At 38.8% G+C, this 15,089-nt stretch overlaps 1 protein-coding gene and 1 long non-coding RNA gene across 4 annotated transcripts in view; one reads left to right on the top strand and one right to left on the bottom strand.

The window, feature by feature from the left end:
- The window catches only part of SIM2 (SIM bHLH transcription factor 2), a 51,113-nt gene extending 43,799 nt beyond the window's left edge, over positions 1-7,314 (top strand). For all 3 annotated transcript variants that reach the window (XM_083500188.1, XM_083500189.1, XM_083500190.1), the window contains 4 exons: positions 502-649; positions 2,229-2,397; positions 3,779-4,190; positions 5,223-7,314. In XM_083500188.1, the coding sequence (XP_083356314.1) occupies positions 502-649; positions 2,229-2,397; positions 3,779-4,190; positions 5,223-5,953 (1,460 nt within the window). In that variant the 3' untranslated portion in view covers positions 5,954-7,314. The remainder of the gene's footprint in view (positions 1-501; positions 650-2,228; positions 2,398-3,778; positions 4,191-5,222) is intronic.
- LOC310705601 lies at positions 6,465-11,592 on the bottom strand. The gene is made up of 2 exons (XR_014525399.1): positions 11,028-11,592; positions 6,465-10,855 (listed from the first exon to the last, which is right to left on the bottom strand). It is a non-coding gene; the product is annotated as an uncharacterized lncRNA (long non-coding RNA).
- Positions 11,593-15,089: the final 3,497 nt, after the last annotated feature.

The raw sequence follows: 15,089 nt of genomic DNA, 5'->3' as shown, positions 1-15,089 counted from the left end.
CAAGAAGGCAGAAGGCAGAACACGTTTTGGTTTGAGATTTTGTATTACAGCTATAAGAGAATCGGATAAACTTTTAATTAGGCAAGAGTCCAGGAGTACAAGAAAGCACAAACAAAGGCTCAAATGAGTTTTTAGCCTGCAATCCTATACACGTTTAGTGGGACTTCTGAGCAGACGTATCTAGGATTGTGTTTTATTTATTGGATTTTGTATTAGATAAGACCTGTATTAAGAGAGCATTCAGTCGCAATAACCGAAATATTGCCTTTGCTTGAAACTTCAATTATAAGGGTAAAATGCTCTTTTTAAAAAACAAATAAACCAAAGTAGAATGGTATGGCCTGAAAATCAATGATGTAACAAACTTTCTTAAGCCAAGCAGGTCTGGGTCAATGTCTGAATAGAAGGTCACCTGGGAGCCTTAAATATGCCACCTCAAGTTTCATGGAGGAAAGGCAGAGTATGAGTATAATTAAATTCCTTTCATGTTATGTTTTATAGTGTTGGTGAAAGGACAAGTCACAACCAAGTACTATCGGTTGCTGTCAAAGAACAGTGGCTGGGTTTGGGTCCAGAGCTATGCCACGATTGTACACAACAGCCGCTCATCACGACCTCACTGCATAGTGAGTGTTAATTATGTCCTAACGTAAGTCCATATTTCCTACCATTGTATACCACATTCATTTTATTCAGTGTCTCATGTTGATAACTTTATCTGATTCTTCCATCCTGATTTCCACTTTGTTACTTTAAAATGTTGATCACCGATATATATATATTTGTTGTGCTTTATAATACTCTATCAGGTTTTAGTAAGGTAGACATCATTTCCTGGGGGGGGGGGGAGTATTTTGGTATGGCCAACTCACTTCTGGGCTTCAATCTCACAGCTGAAGACTGTGTTCTAGACAACCAATCTAAAACTAAAAGAATGACTACATTTCAAATAACATAAAATGACATTATTGAAAACCTTTCTTGAAGTCTGTCTACCAGGGCCACGGATGTTTTGCTGCCTGACACAAGGTAGAAGAGGGCACATCCCTTTCCATGTACAGAGGTTGCCTGAACTAGAAGCTAAATCTTATTTCAACACTGGCAATTGTACAGCATCTTTCGCTGCACATCAAGGGAGTAGTCTACCTTAGGCTGCATTGCACACACATAATTCTATTCTGCATCAGAGAGGCACAGCTGGGGTAGGGATCAGGGGGCGATGCTGCTACTGCCCCCCTGCACTCCAGCATCTGCCACCTGAGATGTCCACCTTGCTCTGCCTAATGGTAGGGCTGGTCCTGCTCTAATCCTACACTGTGACATATTAATGAACTAAAATGGCATTGGGATAAATGCAGCTCTTTTAGAGAAAATGCAGGTGCAGATCAGCTGATGACAAAAAACAAACAAACTCCAGAAAATTAAACAAAAAACAACCTAAGGAGATAACCATTCTTATGACACGGAAGCAGACTATTACTTTAGGATGGAGAAGGGCAGCCATTTTTCAAATATATTATTAACTATTTATGGGTTCCAGCTGCACAACTATGAACAAATGACAGGTTGAGAGTGTATATCAAATAACTGCTTACATACACAGTATTATAGAGGCAGTTGAATGAAAGCTTTGAAAGTATGAGAGGTGGCCCAGTTACTCCTCTCTGGCAGTGTCTGGAGTTCAGGTGTCCTGAATTGAACTCCTAACCTAGCTTCACCGCTACCAACCCCTTCCTATCATTTCTTAGTGCATTAAAGATTCAGTTTTAATAGTCCAGTGACTGTGGCATGTCTGGTATTATTTTTTGAAGCTTTCTTTATGCCAGGGTTGGAGAACCTTTTTTCAGTGTGAGGGAAACATACAGGGGTTATGTGCCAGCAGGGGCAAGGCTGGAGGCAAAAGTAGATAGAGCAATGGGTGTGATTTTTACCTGGAATGCAGCCTGCTGTACACGTGTGTATACACGCACAGTCTCCGTCTAGGCATCTGAGAGATATTATCATAGTTTAAGGAAACAGTACAGCCAGGCAAGAGCACTCAAGGAGCGTTGGGTGATGCATGGCTTGCAGAGTCCCAAGGGCCAGCTAGAGAGGCCCAAAGGATCACATTGGCACCTTAGGCCTGAGGTTCTCCCCCCGCCCCAATTTAAATGCTTGGGGGCACCTAAGTGAGGAGAAAGATGCAAATGGACCATTCCTCTGTTGCAATGCTGTTGTTGTTTTTTCAGAGATATAGAATATAAGGAACTCCCATTATCATTGGACCAGGTCACCATTTCTAAATCACAGTTTCCATGCAGAAACTCAGCGTCTACCTCACAAGAAACAAGAAAAGCAACAAAACCTAGAAGTAATAAAATGAAGACAAAACTCAGAACAACGCCATATCCACAACAGGTAGTAGTTTTCCCCTCTATCAACATTTCATGCTAAAAGTGTGTGGCAACCTATCTGCAACAGTAGCTGTGAATAGTCACTGGAATTTCCTGCAATTCAAAATATCATAAATTCTGTTCCTTTTAATAGCCTGATCCTACAAATTGCTGCTTGGGGTACTGAGTACTGCAAGTTTAGAGGATCAAGAATATGAACTGTTGCAGCAATACAGCATCACTTGTGGTTGAATTATTTCAACCAATTCAGGGAACTACAGTGGTGCAACAGCTAGTTGTACAGCAGCATTCACCCTTTTGACAGATGCAACAGTTTGCTTGGAAAGCCACCAAGATCGTACAAAATGGCCAGAAAGGAGATAATACATGACCAGGTCCAGAAAGGTGCTCAGGGTGAGTGTTAACAATAGATACAAGAACAAGACTAAGGTAGAGTGCAGGGACAAAGAATAAAATAAGGTTGAACTGTCCATCCAAAGATCTGCCAGCTTCAGGACTGGTGTAGTTTCCTCCCTAGTTTGGGAGTATATAATTTGGATACTGCATTTCGGAGAGACTTGCAGTCTTCTTTTCCTGATTGGATTTGGAGCAGAAGCCATCTTTGCCTTGAGGACCACCATACCAGCAATGTGCAAAGTCTTGCTTTTAGGGAATGTTTAAAATGACTGACAGAAGAGCATTCCCAGCAGTGCTGTGCAAAGCCTTTGTGCCAGTCATTAGGAAACTTCCCTTGGAGCAAGGCTGCTCACATTGCTGGTTAGCTGACCCTCATGTCAAAGCTAGCTCTCACCTCTTTCTGAGCAATTTTCTAAGTGTAAGATGGAAAAAAGGGGCAGGCAAATGTTTGAGTGGATAAACTTGTAGGCACTTGGAAAAAAGCAAATAAGAAATTGGACAGCCTGATTTGAAATACGGAGGTAGGGGTGACCTTGAGCTTTCAATCCAAAGCAACATAAGTGTGTCAGATCAAGAACAAGCCAATGGGAAGCAGATGTTCCCACCTCAGTGCAGGGGGGTACGACATCAGGTCCCCCAGACCTCTTTGTGGCCCTCAGAAATCTTGCCAGCTAAACAGAATATGTGAAATCATTTTAAAGTGTTTCCAAACATGTGCAGAATGCCTCCCTCCCTCACCACTGAAGCTATAGCTTGTCCATCACACATAGGATTAAGGAGCAGAGCTTCCAGAAAAATGCCAGAAAGGCTTGCGCTCCAGTTCCTCTCTTTAGAAATTAAGTGCTGCCAACTTCTCTTAGTTTATATGAACTAGTGTGACTGCAGTTCAAGGTGGTACTTGGCTGCAGTGCACTCTGTTAGTCTGTTATACTGACAGATTTCAGAGTCAGCTATTAAACACTTTTCTTTCTTTTTATTTGCTTTTTCAGCAATACAGCTCCTTCCAGACAGACAAATTGGAATGTGGCCAGGTTGGAAGCTGGAGATCCAACTCCACAGCAAATTCTGCCACCATCCAAGAACAAGCCTTCCATTCAGAAAACAGCGAACTTTTATACACCCCATCGTACAGCTTACCTTTCTCTTACCATTATGGACACTTCCCTGTAGACCCTCATGTATTCAGTAGCAAAAAACAAATGCTGCCTTCTAAATTTGGGCAATCTCAAGGAACACCTTGCGAAGTAGCTCGATTTTTCTTAAGTACTTTGCAGACAAGTGGAGAGTGCCAGTGGCACTATGCCAATTCTCTTGTTCCAGGAGGCAGTCAGTCACCATCGAAAAGTCCTTCTGATCAGTCAGCAAGCAGTGTACGCCATAATCTCTTACAGAGTTATGAAGGTGTGTATTAAATGAACAAATCTGAAGCTCTATTATACCCAGGAAAAATTCATACATGTTAAATATTTTTCAAATATTAAACGTGTGTAGTGGGTAAAGCTATTTTAAACCCTTAACAAAAAGAGGCTGATGAGTTGTTAAGGAAAGGGCTGAAAATAGTTGCAACTTACATTTACACTTTAATTTTGCTCCTGAATCGTTCATATTTCTTTCTGAACATAATGCAATAATAATAGTTAAGATGCAAATCTGATTGATAACTAAAATTACCCCAATTCTGTTGCAAAGAATTTAACAAGAAGCCTAAATTCAGTTTTCTTAGGTCTCCTAGATTTTCTTAGGGTGTATTCATACAACACACTTTTGATTGTGTAGCCCTGCTACTACAAGCTTACTGACAATCCTATATATTGTAGACCTCACACTAGAGTTCATGGGGCTACATCAGGGCAGACAACTGGACCACATTGTCCTCACAATATTGTTGTTTTGTCAGATAATCAGATCTGAAAAGAAAGAGTTTTTGTGGGTACAATACTGATCACAATAGCAACTTTTCTTTAGGGAGCATATTTTGGAGTGTTCCACAAGTAGCACAAACAAGCCTAATAAATCAAATGGAAAGCATTTTCATGTATTACATCTGATTATGTTGCCCGTTTATGAAGGTATGTATCCAAAGTGAAAAAATAAAACTCAAAATTGTTTACAAAAATTACATTTTTAAATAGTTCCAATAATGCTCCAGTTGTCTCAGAAGGTAATTAGCTATAATTTAGAGTTTCTAAAAACCTGCTTTAACTCCCATCTTGCAATTTGGCATGGAGAAGGAATGGAGAAGTTATTCCTCCCTCCCTCCTGATTCTATTTGGAATGCAGCTACTTGCTAATTTGCACAAAGGCTTTAAAGCAAACTCAAAAACAGCATTAAACGAATGTCCCCAATCTAAATAGACTTTACTGTATGTTCAAACTACACTTTGTTGCTTGAACTGCTTTCATTAAATAACTTTATTTTTCTTTCTTTCAAAGTGCCACTACCAAACAGAAGATATAGCCAAGACAGTACATCTGACAGCTTTGCAAGCTGTGCCACCCTAGCAGCAAATAGCAGATATAAAGAAGAGAGCTATGATTCCACCATTATAAAGCACAGTAACAAAATGGAAAGCCGAATATATCCAGCACATCATCATCTTATTAAAGAAGAAAATAAGCTAGTTTTCAATAGAGGTGTACAAGAAAAAAACAACTTAAGTGAAAAGCCCTTTTCGAACTCCTTAGCCAACTCTTTTTTGTCAAAATCTGAATGTTTCCAAACTAAATCTATTGGACAATTAAATCACCTTCTCCCAGTTCCGACAGTATATGAACAAACAAGAAGAATTTGTATGAAAGAACCAAAATTTGAGCACATTGCCCATCATGCTGCAAATCTAGGTGAGCTGGAACCTGATGACAGAATGACCGGAAAGTTTGATCATGACTCTGAAAACGATCACACTGTGGATGTTAGGCATGCAGGGCAAGTTCCATTTGTACTTCTCAACTACCACCGGGTTTTAGCCAAACATGGTACATTTCAAACTTCTTCGTGTACTGCCACAGGACATGTAGCAGAGAATTATGGACACAGTTCTGAGGAAGTAAATATGTTTTACAAAAACCAAAGTCCTTCATCAGCCTCTTCCCCTGAGGCTCACAAGGAGCCTGCACTTCCCCATTATATTGGAACATCTGTAATAATAGCCAATGGAAGGTGACAGTAATAGAAAGCTGTGGTTTATAAAATAAATAAATAAACTGGAATAGTTCCCCTAAAGCATGAGGATACATGGTTGCACTTAGTGAGCATGGTTTAAAATCAGTGGGACAAACTTGCATGCATTCTTGGCAAGCCATGTGTAACAGTACCTTTAAGGTCAAGGGGGGAAAATTACCGGTAGCTTCAGTGCTTTGTTGTTCCAGATTAATCTCTGCAGTTGACTCTGCTAGTAAGAAGCCATGTAACAGATCATATTTTTGTTATTTTTACAGTATATAAGTTAAATTATAAGAGTTTATGTGCTGATACATAGAGTGACTTTGTTTTCTTAAAAAATACAATCCCTCAATTATTTGAAAGTTATAGATCACTTAACAAACAGACAGTCTGGTATGAGACAGTAATTACCAGTTATTTGTGATAGTCTATGTTTAACTGCCGTCCAATGCATTACCTTGGGGACATGCATTTAGGATTTCAATCCCTGAAATTAAACCATTTTTTTAAAAATTCATGTGGCTTGGATATATATTACTCAAGGCAGTATAGAATTGCCAGGCTGCATGGCTACTATGCATCTTTAGAAAATGAAAATCTACTTGCCCAATAAGCTTGGAGATTACTACCAAAGAGCTGGTGATTGTTACATTGTAGAGGGGGGAAAATCAAATCGTCTATTTGAAAACGAAAAACAAAGGTTTTCACTGTTTCAAATACACTTTCCATTTAGAATATATCCAAAACTGTATTTGTTGCCAGCCAAAGAGGAGTGAAGTTGCATTCTCTTCATTTTGCTCTGTCAACGAGACTTCAAATCTTTTCTGTTTGGTGGGCTTACGTTTTTAGCCCAGCCAGTTTTAGCAACTTTTATGGTTAAGATATGATAAAATACATTCACCAACTGCACTAATGATTAGATGAGAATTCTCAGGCACTTACATTTTATTTTGCATTTTTCGTAGAGCACGTAGTATATTCATCTTTGGCTTTGTAATGTTTAATCTGGAAGGTGAGGCAACCCAAGTACCTGCAAAGATTTAATACGATAAATATATAGCTCTCCTGTGTTCCAGTTTTCTGTGGGTGCTTTAATAAAATCATAAGCAATAGCACAAAAGGATACACATGCAAAGTTGTTCATGCTATCCAGTTAAATGGGGGAAGCTTTTGTGTACATGTGGTGGGTGTGTATACACGTGAAGGTTGTTTTGCACACTAGGAGTTACTAGAATGTGGTTGTCATTTCAACATAACTAATAAACCATTTATCATCTTACTCTATCACAGAACAGAAGGCACCCTAATATGTAAAAAGCTTATGTATAAAAATGGTTGGCATTAAAGAACATTAACACTGGAGTCAGATGTATATTTTAATTTGACTAGTTTTTCTTAGCTTTGCTGAACTCTGAGCTACATCAAAAACTTCTAAAATGTCCTTCAGACAAGTGAAGTTTTCATTAGAAGCATGGAAGAACAACTGTGCCCCCAGGAATCAAATTAATTTTTTTCCGTTGTTTTGAGTATAGACAGAACCAATTTAAGAATATTTCTCCAAGAAATAATATATAATTTAACTTGTGCAATATGGAAACAGCTTTGATTGCACCTTTTCAAATCTCAACTAAGTTGAAAGGTAATGACATTTTCTTAAACTATTTTTCTGCATTTAGACGCAGCAATACAATCCATTTCCTTGTCTAATTTTATAAGGCTATTTGTTACTGTAAGGAAATAAGCTTTTAAAAAGTGATCGGTTGTGCTCAGTATTGCCCTAATTAAAGTTAACCATTGTGAGCATGCACATTTTTAAGTAGTGCCAAAGCAGTGTACATTAGAATTCAGACTTAACCTGTGCCTTGAGTTGAAGCCAATAGTTCCCAAAGTGTAAAAATACGCTTCTCCCATAGGTGCTAGGCACCTTGCCTTCAGCCCATTGTTCACCATAATATGTTTCATCTCTAGTGCTTTATGGGGTACTGGGTCATCCTTCTTTCTTGCACATGTTTGTTTGTTTGAATGAATGGCCTTGTTCATTCCCTCTTGTGCTTGATCTTTCAGGCTGAGAAAAAAGTGTGTGCTTCCAGGTGAACTGGCTACCATTCTTTGGTCATAGTTACATTTGGAGAAATGCTTAGAGTATTTTATGAATTGGAAGGCTCAAAACTGCATTATTTTGAAAGGTTTTTAAGATAAAGGGAACTTCACATTTACAGTTTGGGCTCTAGCCTCATCTTTGTAATATTCACCACACTGCACTAAGAGGTGTCTGACACATCCTTTGCACAGTGCTAATTGTTGTAGAACATATTTCAATACATTGACTACAAAAAACTGCTGCTTGGTGGTGTGTCTTCTAAGTGTTAAGAACATGCATAAATTATCTGGGCAACAAACTTGCCAGAGACTTAATTTTATAGTTAAATTGGACTAATGTACTTAACAGGATGGAAGTGAACTTTCCCCCCTAACAGCCAAACAAAAATATCCTCCCAGATGCCCAAGGTAAATTCTGTGAACGTTGATACCTTTTCTGATGTAATTGATATTGCTGAAAACAGCAGCAGCACCCTTAGCTTGTCTTCACAGAAAGGAGCTTTTGTGAATGATCTTATCATGATGTCATTACACAATTCTATTGCCAGATGCAAGTTTGTTTACAGTCTTTCAAAGTGTTCATGCAGATGTAATCCTGAAAGAATACATTTATGCCAAATAACATTTGTTTATTTTGCTACGTGAAAAAATGTATTCCCCAGTGAGATACAGGCAATTAGCTAACTCATAAAAAGAAATCTGATACACAACTGCAGTGTAGCATACTTTATTTTCTTCAGAGTGACTGTATATATGCTAAGCCTCTTTCACTTTGTAAGAAAGAAAATATTTCTGAAAAGTACACTTTTTAAACTGTTCAATTGCCCGGTGTCATTTAGGTAATGCTGTTGACGATAAGCAGTTTCAAATAATTAACAACCTGCCACTATCACAATGTATAAATTACCTTAGGCATTTTGAAGTCCTATCCACAGAGAGGACTCAAGGATGCACATGCCTGCTCTGGCCCTTCGCTTCTGATCTTCCTGGGAAGACCTGAAGAGGACTTGCAAGCACATTTTTGTTTATGAGCTTACAGTGCTCCCTGCAATCAGGCTTCCTAAGAATTGGAACCCTTTTCAGCTCAATGTACTTACAGTCCCTCTGCAGACCTTCCCAGTCATGAGGGGTGAGGCTGTCATATGCAGCCCTTCCCTCTCACGATGGATAAAACTTCTGAATAGTGCTTGAAAACTGGATGTATCATTTACATGCAATGGAAGTACAGAGAGTGGGACACCCACTTTTTTACTTTGCCATTTCTCTTCTTGATTATGAACTATAATTAATGAACTATAATTACCTATCACCAGTGCTTTTTTTCTAAAAAAATGTTTAGGGGTACTCCCATTTTGACTCAAGAAAATCACCATTTTATATTTCAAATTGTGGAAAATAAATACAGTAAATGAAGAAAAGTACAAAGATTCACAAAATGTTTAGGGGTATGTGTACCCCTGTGTCCCCCCAGAAAAAAAGCCTATCACTGTACTTTGCAGGGTTCTATACACTTTGTAAGAAATGGTAAAAAATGGAGTTGGGAAATGTAACCCTCAGTTTTGTATCTTATGAGTAGAAATGACACACACACCTAGTACAAACTGCTCTGCTGAGTACAATTGTGTAGATTTCCCGCACATCAATCTACTTTGGTTAAAAAGCTCAACTTTGCAGCAACAAACCAGTGAATAATTTTAAGATGCATAATCCTATGCATGTTTACTCAGAAAGTGAGTCTAGCTATGTTTAGTGGGGTTTGCTCACTAGTAAATAGGTTTAGGATTTGAACTTCACATTCATAAGTAAAGGACAGCATTGAATGCATTAATAAAATTCCTACTATAATTTTACTTGTCCAAAATCACGATACAGTTTTTTGAGCTAGTTTCTTGAGAGAAAACTCTTCTGTTTGTTCCTCTACTGGAACATTAGATTTTGCTTTTTTATGATGCAAAAATAAATTATTTGACAAAAGTATGTGGAAAAAGAAATACATACACATCCTACTGTTGCTTAGGATTATATATCTACTCCCTTAAATTGTAAAGCTTTTGCTTATTTATTACGTAAGACTATGTTAAATAAAATACTGTAGACAAAGGAATAATGGACTTCTATTATTTGCTTGGTTTTAGAAGTACAGTACAAATAATGTGTATTTATAAAATACGTTTAATGCTTATTGTATTTTAATATTACACTGACCAATTTAGGTAATTCAATGAAATGCAATACATCATTTGTTTTCCTCACTGCATAGCAGTTCTAGAAGCAGACAGAATGTTAGGGCTTATTCAGAACTTTTGAATGTAATTCTATTGATACTTAATTAAATGCTCCCCCTACCGCACTTATTCCCATCCTCAACTCAAGCTATGATGGAATGAAGTTGTATTAAGTATAAAAAATGAAGCCATGTTGGTCCGTGAGAAAAAAAAAAATGAGTTAGGCAATACCTTTAGGACTAGCCAAAATCTCAAAATAGTGAGCAAGCTGGCCACATGACCCGGAAGCTGTACGCTGGATCCCTCAACCAATAAAGCGAGATGAGCTCCGCAACCCCAGAGTCGTTCGTGACTGGACTTAACTGTCAGGGATCCTTTACCTTTAGAATACCCTATTCAGGAGTGGAATCCTAAAACTAGAGAAAGATTCGCTTCTATCACTTGGAAGAAGGGGCTTTGTTATAGGTCTTTCTCTCCAACTACTAATAGTAGTCAATTTGCTTTGCATTGACTTCTTTGTTTATCTGAGTGCACCACTTAAAAATAATCTCCGGCTTTATAGTTAATATAAAAATTGCCTAGTTTCTCTTTTTTTTTAAAAAAAATAATTTCTATTAACAAACCAATCAAATCACATTAGTTCCAAATTACAGAGCCAAATTTTAAATTTTTGTTGGGGGTACCCATGCTTCGAGGTCAGAAAGGGATCCAATCATCTCTACTGCTGCTGCTTTGATGTTCAAAAATTGCCTAGTTTCTCAGTATATCTGCTTTCCACCTTACCAAAGTATCTGTTGAATCTAATGATGGAGAAAGGTAACAACTGGACTATATTTTCAGAAATGGGATTCAACCACTGTACGTTTCTTTGTCCCAGCAGTCCTAGACACAACTTAACATGCATAGTACCTAGTACAGCCTTATCTATTTAAGTTTGCTAACCCCTTCCACAGTCTATGTTAAGACTGCAGACTCCACAACCTCAACATCAAACAAGTTTTCCCCCTCGTCTCCATTTCCGTTTGTTTAACAACCATCATGAAGGCTTGCTTACCATTTTGCAACATTCAGGTTGGTCCAAATGCTATTGCTGCAGATGGATTTAACACCAAAAGGACTTCCAAACAAAAGATCAAGTTTACTTTTTCCTTGAAAATGCTAGAATGGCAGTCTTTAGTTTTACAAGACTGTGCAGTGCATCTCTGCAACAGTACAAACATTTGACAGTCCAAAGTTTGCTTGTGGGTAGGTGAAGAAGTATCTGGCAAGGCAAAAAAAGAAGCGGAACAAAGTTCTGAGGTAGAAGGAAAGAAGTGCCTACCTTTCTACCGTTCCTGTAATCGCTACTGCAGCAGTCACAAAGGAATTGATCAAGAAGGTGAAGTTCTTAGGTGTGTGCTACGGCAGTGCAGATAAGTCTTTCATGCCAGAATGTTACCAGCTTGCTCCAGAAGTTCCAAATATTAATCTACACATGCGGAGAACAGAAAGGTGAGACTGCAGAGACTACAAAGAACTGCTATGTCCTGCTTTCCACACGATATATTGTTTAACAGCACTTCTATTGGCAGCTATGCAATGTATAAATATTCCCACCAGATAGCTTCAAAAATCAGAAATATGCTGAAACAAAACTATTAACTTGCACTTTATAACCCTGTAATCAGTTTAAAAAGAAAAAAATCCCTGCAGAAGGAAAGCATGATCCATAGCATAAACACACCATGCTTTAAAAAAGATAACCGAGGCATAATGACTTGCTAGGACATGTATTCCAAGGTGTTATGGAGGCTTATAGATGACTAATGCCAGTTTATTCTTAGTTCTGAGTACCTATCCTGGTGGAAATTGTGTAATTCTGGAAAGGTCATCAGTTCTGTCTGGATGCAATTCACCTCGTTCTTTTCAAATACTAGCACACCAGAGTTCCTTAAGAAGCCTTACTGTCAATAAATAATCTGTACAGATATTTTCTTAATATGTAATGAGGAGTTTTAAAACTTTGGTCCGGAAGAAAAGCGCATATTGCAAAAAAATATGGGCACCATAATGAAATATTTTTGAAAGCACTTCATCTACAGAACAGTCTGAAAGACGACATCAGCTACACAGTGGAAAAGGTGTTTTACTAACCTGGACATTTTAATAGTATTGCACATTTTCAGAGGGCTACTTCTGGATTCCAGGATGCCTGGCTGGCTCCTCCAGACTCTGTCCAGACACATTTTGCTATGTTATAAAGTCACAAGGACTGTTATAAAATGGTTTTCATACAGAAATGGTGAGTAGTTGCCAAATTTGATGTGGAAAACAATGTGATTACCAGCTGTACACCATGCACACCTTTACTTGTGTATCCTATAGAAATTCCCACAGGCTTTTCTGACTACGACAGTTGTGAGTCAGAAAGGCCTTGTTCAACTGTTCTGAAGCAAACAAAAATAAAGTCAGGTATATGACAGTTTACAGTTGATGCTGACACCCCCCCCCACTTCATTCAAGACAGTATGTTGTCTTGTATGTACAGGGCAGGCCATTCAAAAGCAGAAGTAAAAGTGATATTTCCACCTAATCCACTTGTGCTTCAACATGTCCACACTTCATTACTTTTCATTTACAGAAAGGAAATTAAATGAAAGAATTTTTCCAGTGCAAAAAACTGTAATATGGTTTGAAATAAAACAAACCATACGTTGTTTTTACTTTAACAAAGGTTTACATTCTTTATTATCCAGGTAAGAAAATCTTATGTCTTATTCAAATTTCTACCCCAATTTTCTACCCAATAAATTCAAAGCAGCTTACAAAAAAACATACCATATATATAAACTACAAAATAATTCAATAATAATTCAAGAGGTAACAGTATAAATATATAGCAAGATAAAATAATAATAATAGGCCAAGCAATTAGTCTAGTACCAAATACCAGTAGAAGCAAACAGCTCTGCAAAATGCAAGCCATAGGAGGCATTCCAGGTCTAAGTACCAGCACAGAAAAGGCCTTGTCTCTGATGCCCACCCATCATCTAATTATAATGGGGCACAGAGCAGGGTGTCTGTTGTTGATCTTAAGCTACAAGTAGGCTCATGTAGGAGAGGACAAGCTTCTTTAGTTCTTTAAAGGTTGAAACCAACACTTTGAATTTGGCTTGGAAACAAATTGGTAACCAGTATGAGTAGGGTAAAGGTAAAGGTAAAGGTACCCCTGCCTGTACAGGCCAGTCGTGTCTGACTCTAGGGTTGTGTGCCCATCTCACTTAAGAGGCCGGGGGCCAGCGCTGTCCGGAGACACTTCCGAGGCACGTGGCCAGCGTGACGAAGCTGCTCTGGCGAGCCAGCACCAGTGCCGCACACGGAAACACCGTTTACCTTCCCGCTAGAAAGCGGTACCTATTTATCTACTTGCACTTAGGGGTGCTTTTGAACTGCTAGGTGGGCAGGAGCTGGGACCAAAAGACGGGAGCTCACCCCATCGCGGGGATTCGAACCGCCGACCATGCGATCGGCAAGTCCTAGGCACTGAGGTTTTACCCACAGCGCCAACCGCGTCCCTATGAGTAGGGTAGTTCTAAGCTATAAAGCCCAACTAAAACTCTAGCAGATGGAGCTTGGCCCAACTATTTTCAAAGGTAGCGCTATGTAGATTGCATTATTGTTATCTAATCTAGATATAATTTTTTGATTAACAGGTATTTTTGCTGATTTTTCCAAAAAGAAACAAATATAGTCAAACAATACAAAATCAAGTTTAATAAATCAAGAAAATGTGTTCTGTGCATACATGAAACAGGGAGGAGCGGAAGAAGGGGAAGATCCAGACCAACCACATGCTCAGTCATTCAGGCAAACAGAAGTCAATACCAGCAGAGAACTGTCCATCTTTCACACTGTTATGGAAGGTCACCTTGTATAACTAAGGCATGAACGACAAAGGCCAGAACAAGCTTCACTAGGAAAAGGAGCAGCAGGCACACCACCTAAAGCTAGTAAAAAACACTCTTTGCCATTGCCATCCAGACATGCATGGCAACAAGTGAGCAGGTCTCCAAGAGCATCTCAAAGACCACCTCTCGCATCAACATGAACCCTGTCCTGTCCTGAGAGCCCAGCACCTGATATAAATCTTTGGCATCAGTTAATTGCTGGACAGGCTGCTAAGAAAAGGAAAGTGGATGATGGACCCCTTCTCCCCAGCCATTGAATATATATTGCTGCTTCACCAATCAGGACACCATAGGAAGAGATTAGGCCTGTCCCTTTCATCCAGCCCAACCTTGATAATGAATGCCAGGTAGATACCAAATTCTATATGGTAGCTGGTTTTCTTCTGTTCACTGGTATAGTATTCTGTAGCAAAACAATTACATCTGATGGGCTGCCAGATGACACGATTGCATGAAGTTATCCCTTCCATCATCTGTCTGATCTTTCACTGGCCCAAATAACATTAATAGTGATATTGTACCCTACATTTCCTCAAACACATACTAAAAACCAGGGCAGAAATTAGTAAGTGAAAGGGGCAGAATTAAATGAAGAACAAGCTTTAGAGAACCTTTCAACAATTAAATTTCACTGATCCCGTCTCCAAATTCAACACCTCTTTTTTGAATTTACCCTCCTGAATAATTGTGAGCAATCTTGGCTGTCATGTATACTCAAACTACCCTACATTATTAAAATGGTGCATACTGTGAAAAGTCATAAGCTTTTCACAGTAGGAACATGTTTGCAAGATGTCAGGTAGAAACTGGGGAGTGGATTGCTGTGCGACTTGGGATGAAGGTTCAGACTGAACAATGAAGTGGC

The sequence above is a fragment of the Podarcis liolepis genome, assembly GCF_965112155.1.
Source record: "Podarcis liolepis genome assembly, chromosome: 4".
NCBI classification, from domain to species: Eukaryota; Metazoa; Chordata; class Lepidosauria; order Squamata; family Lacertidae; genus Podarcis; species Podarcis liolepis.
Note: the sequence above shows the minus strand (reverse complement) of the source record. Positions and strands in the feature narration are given on the sequence as shown.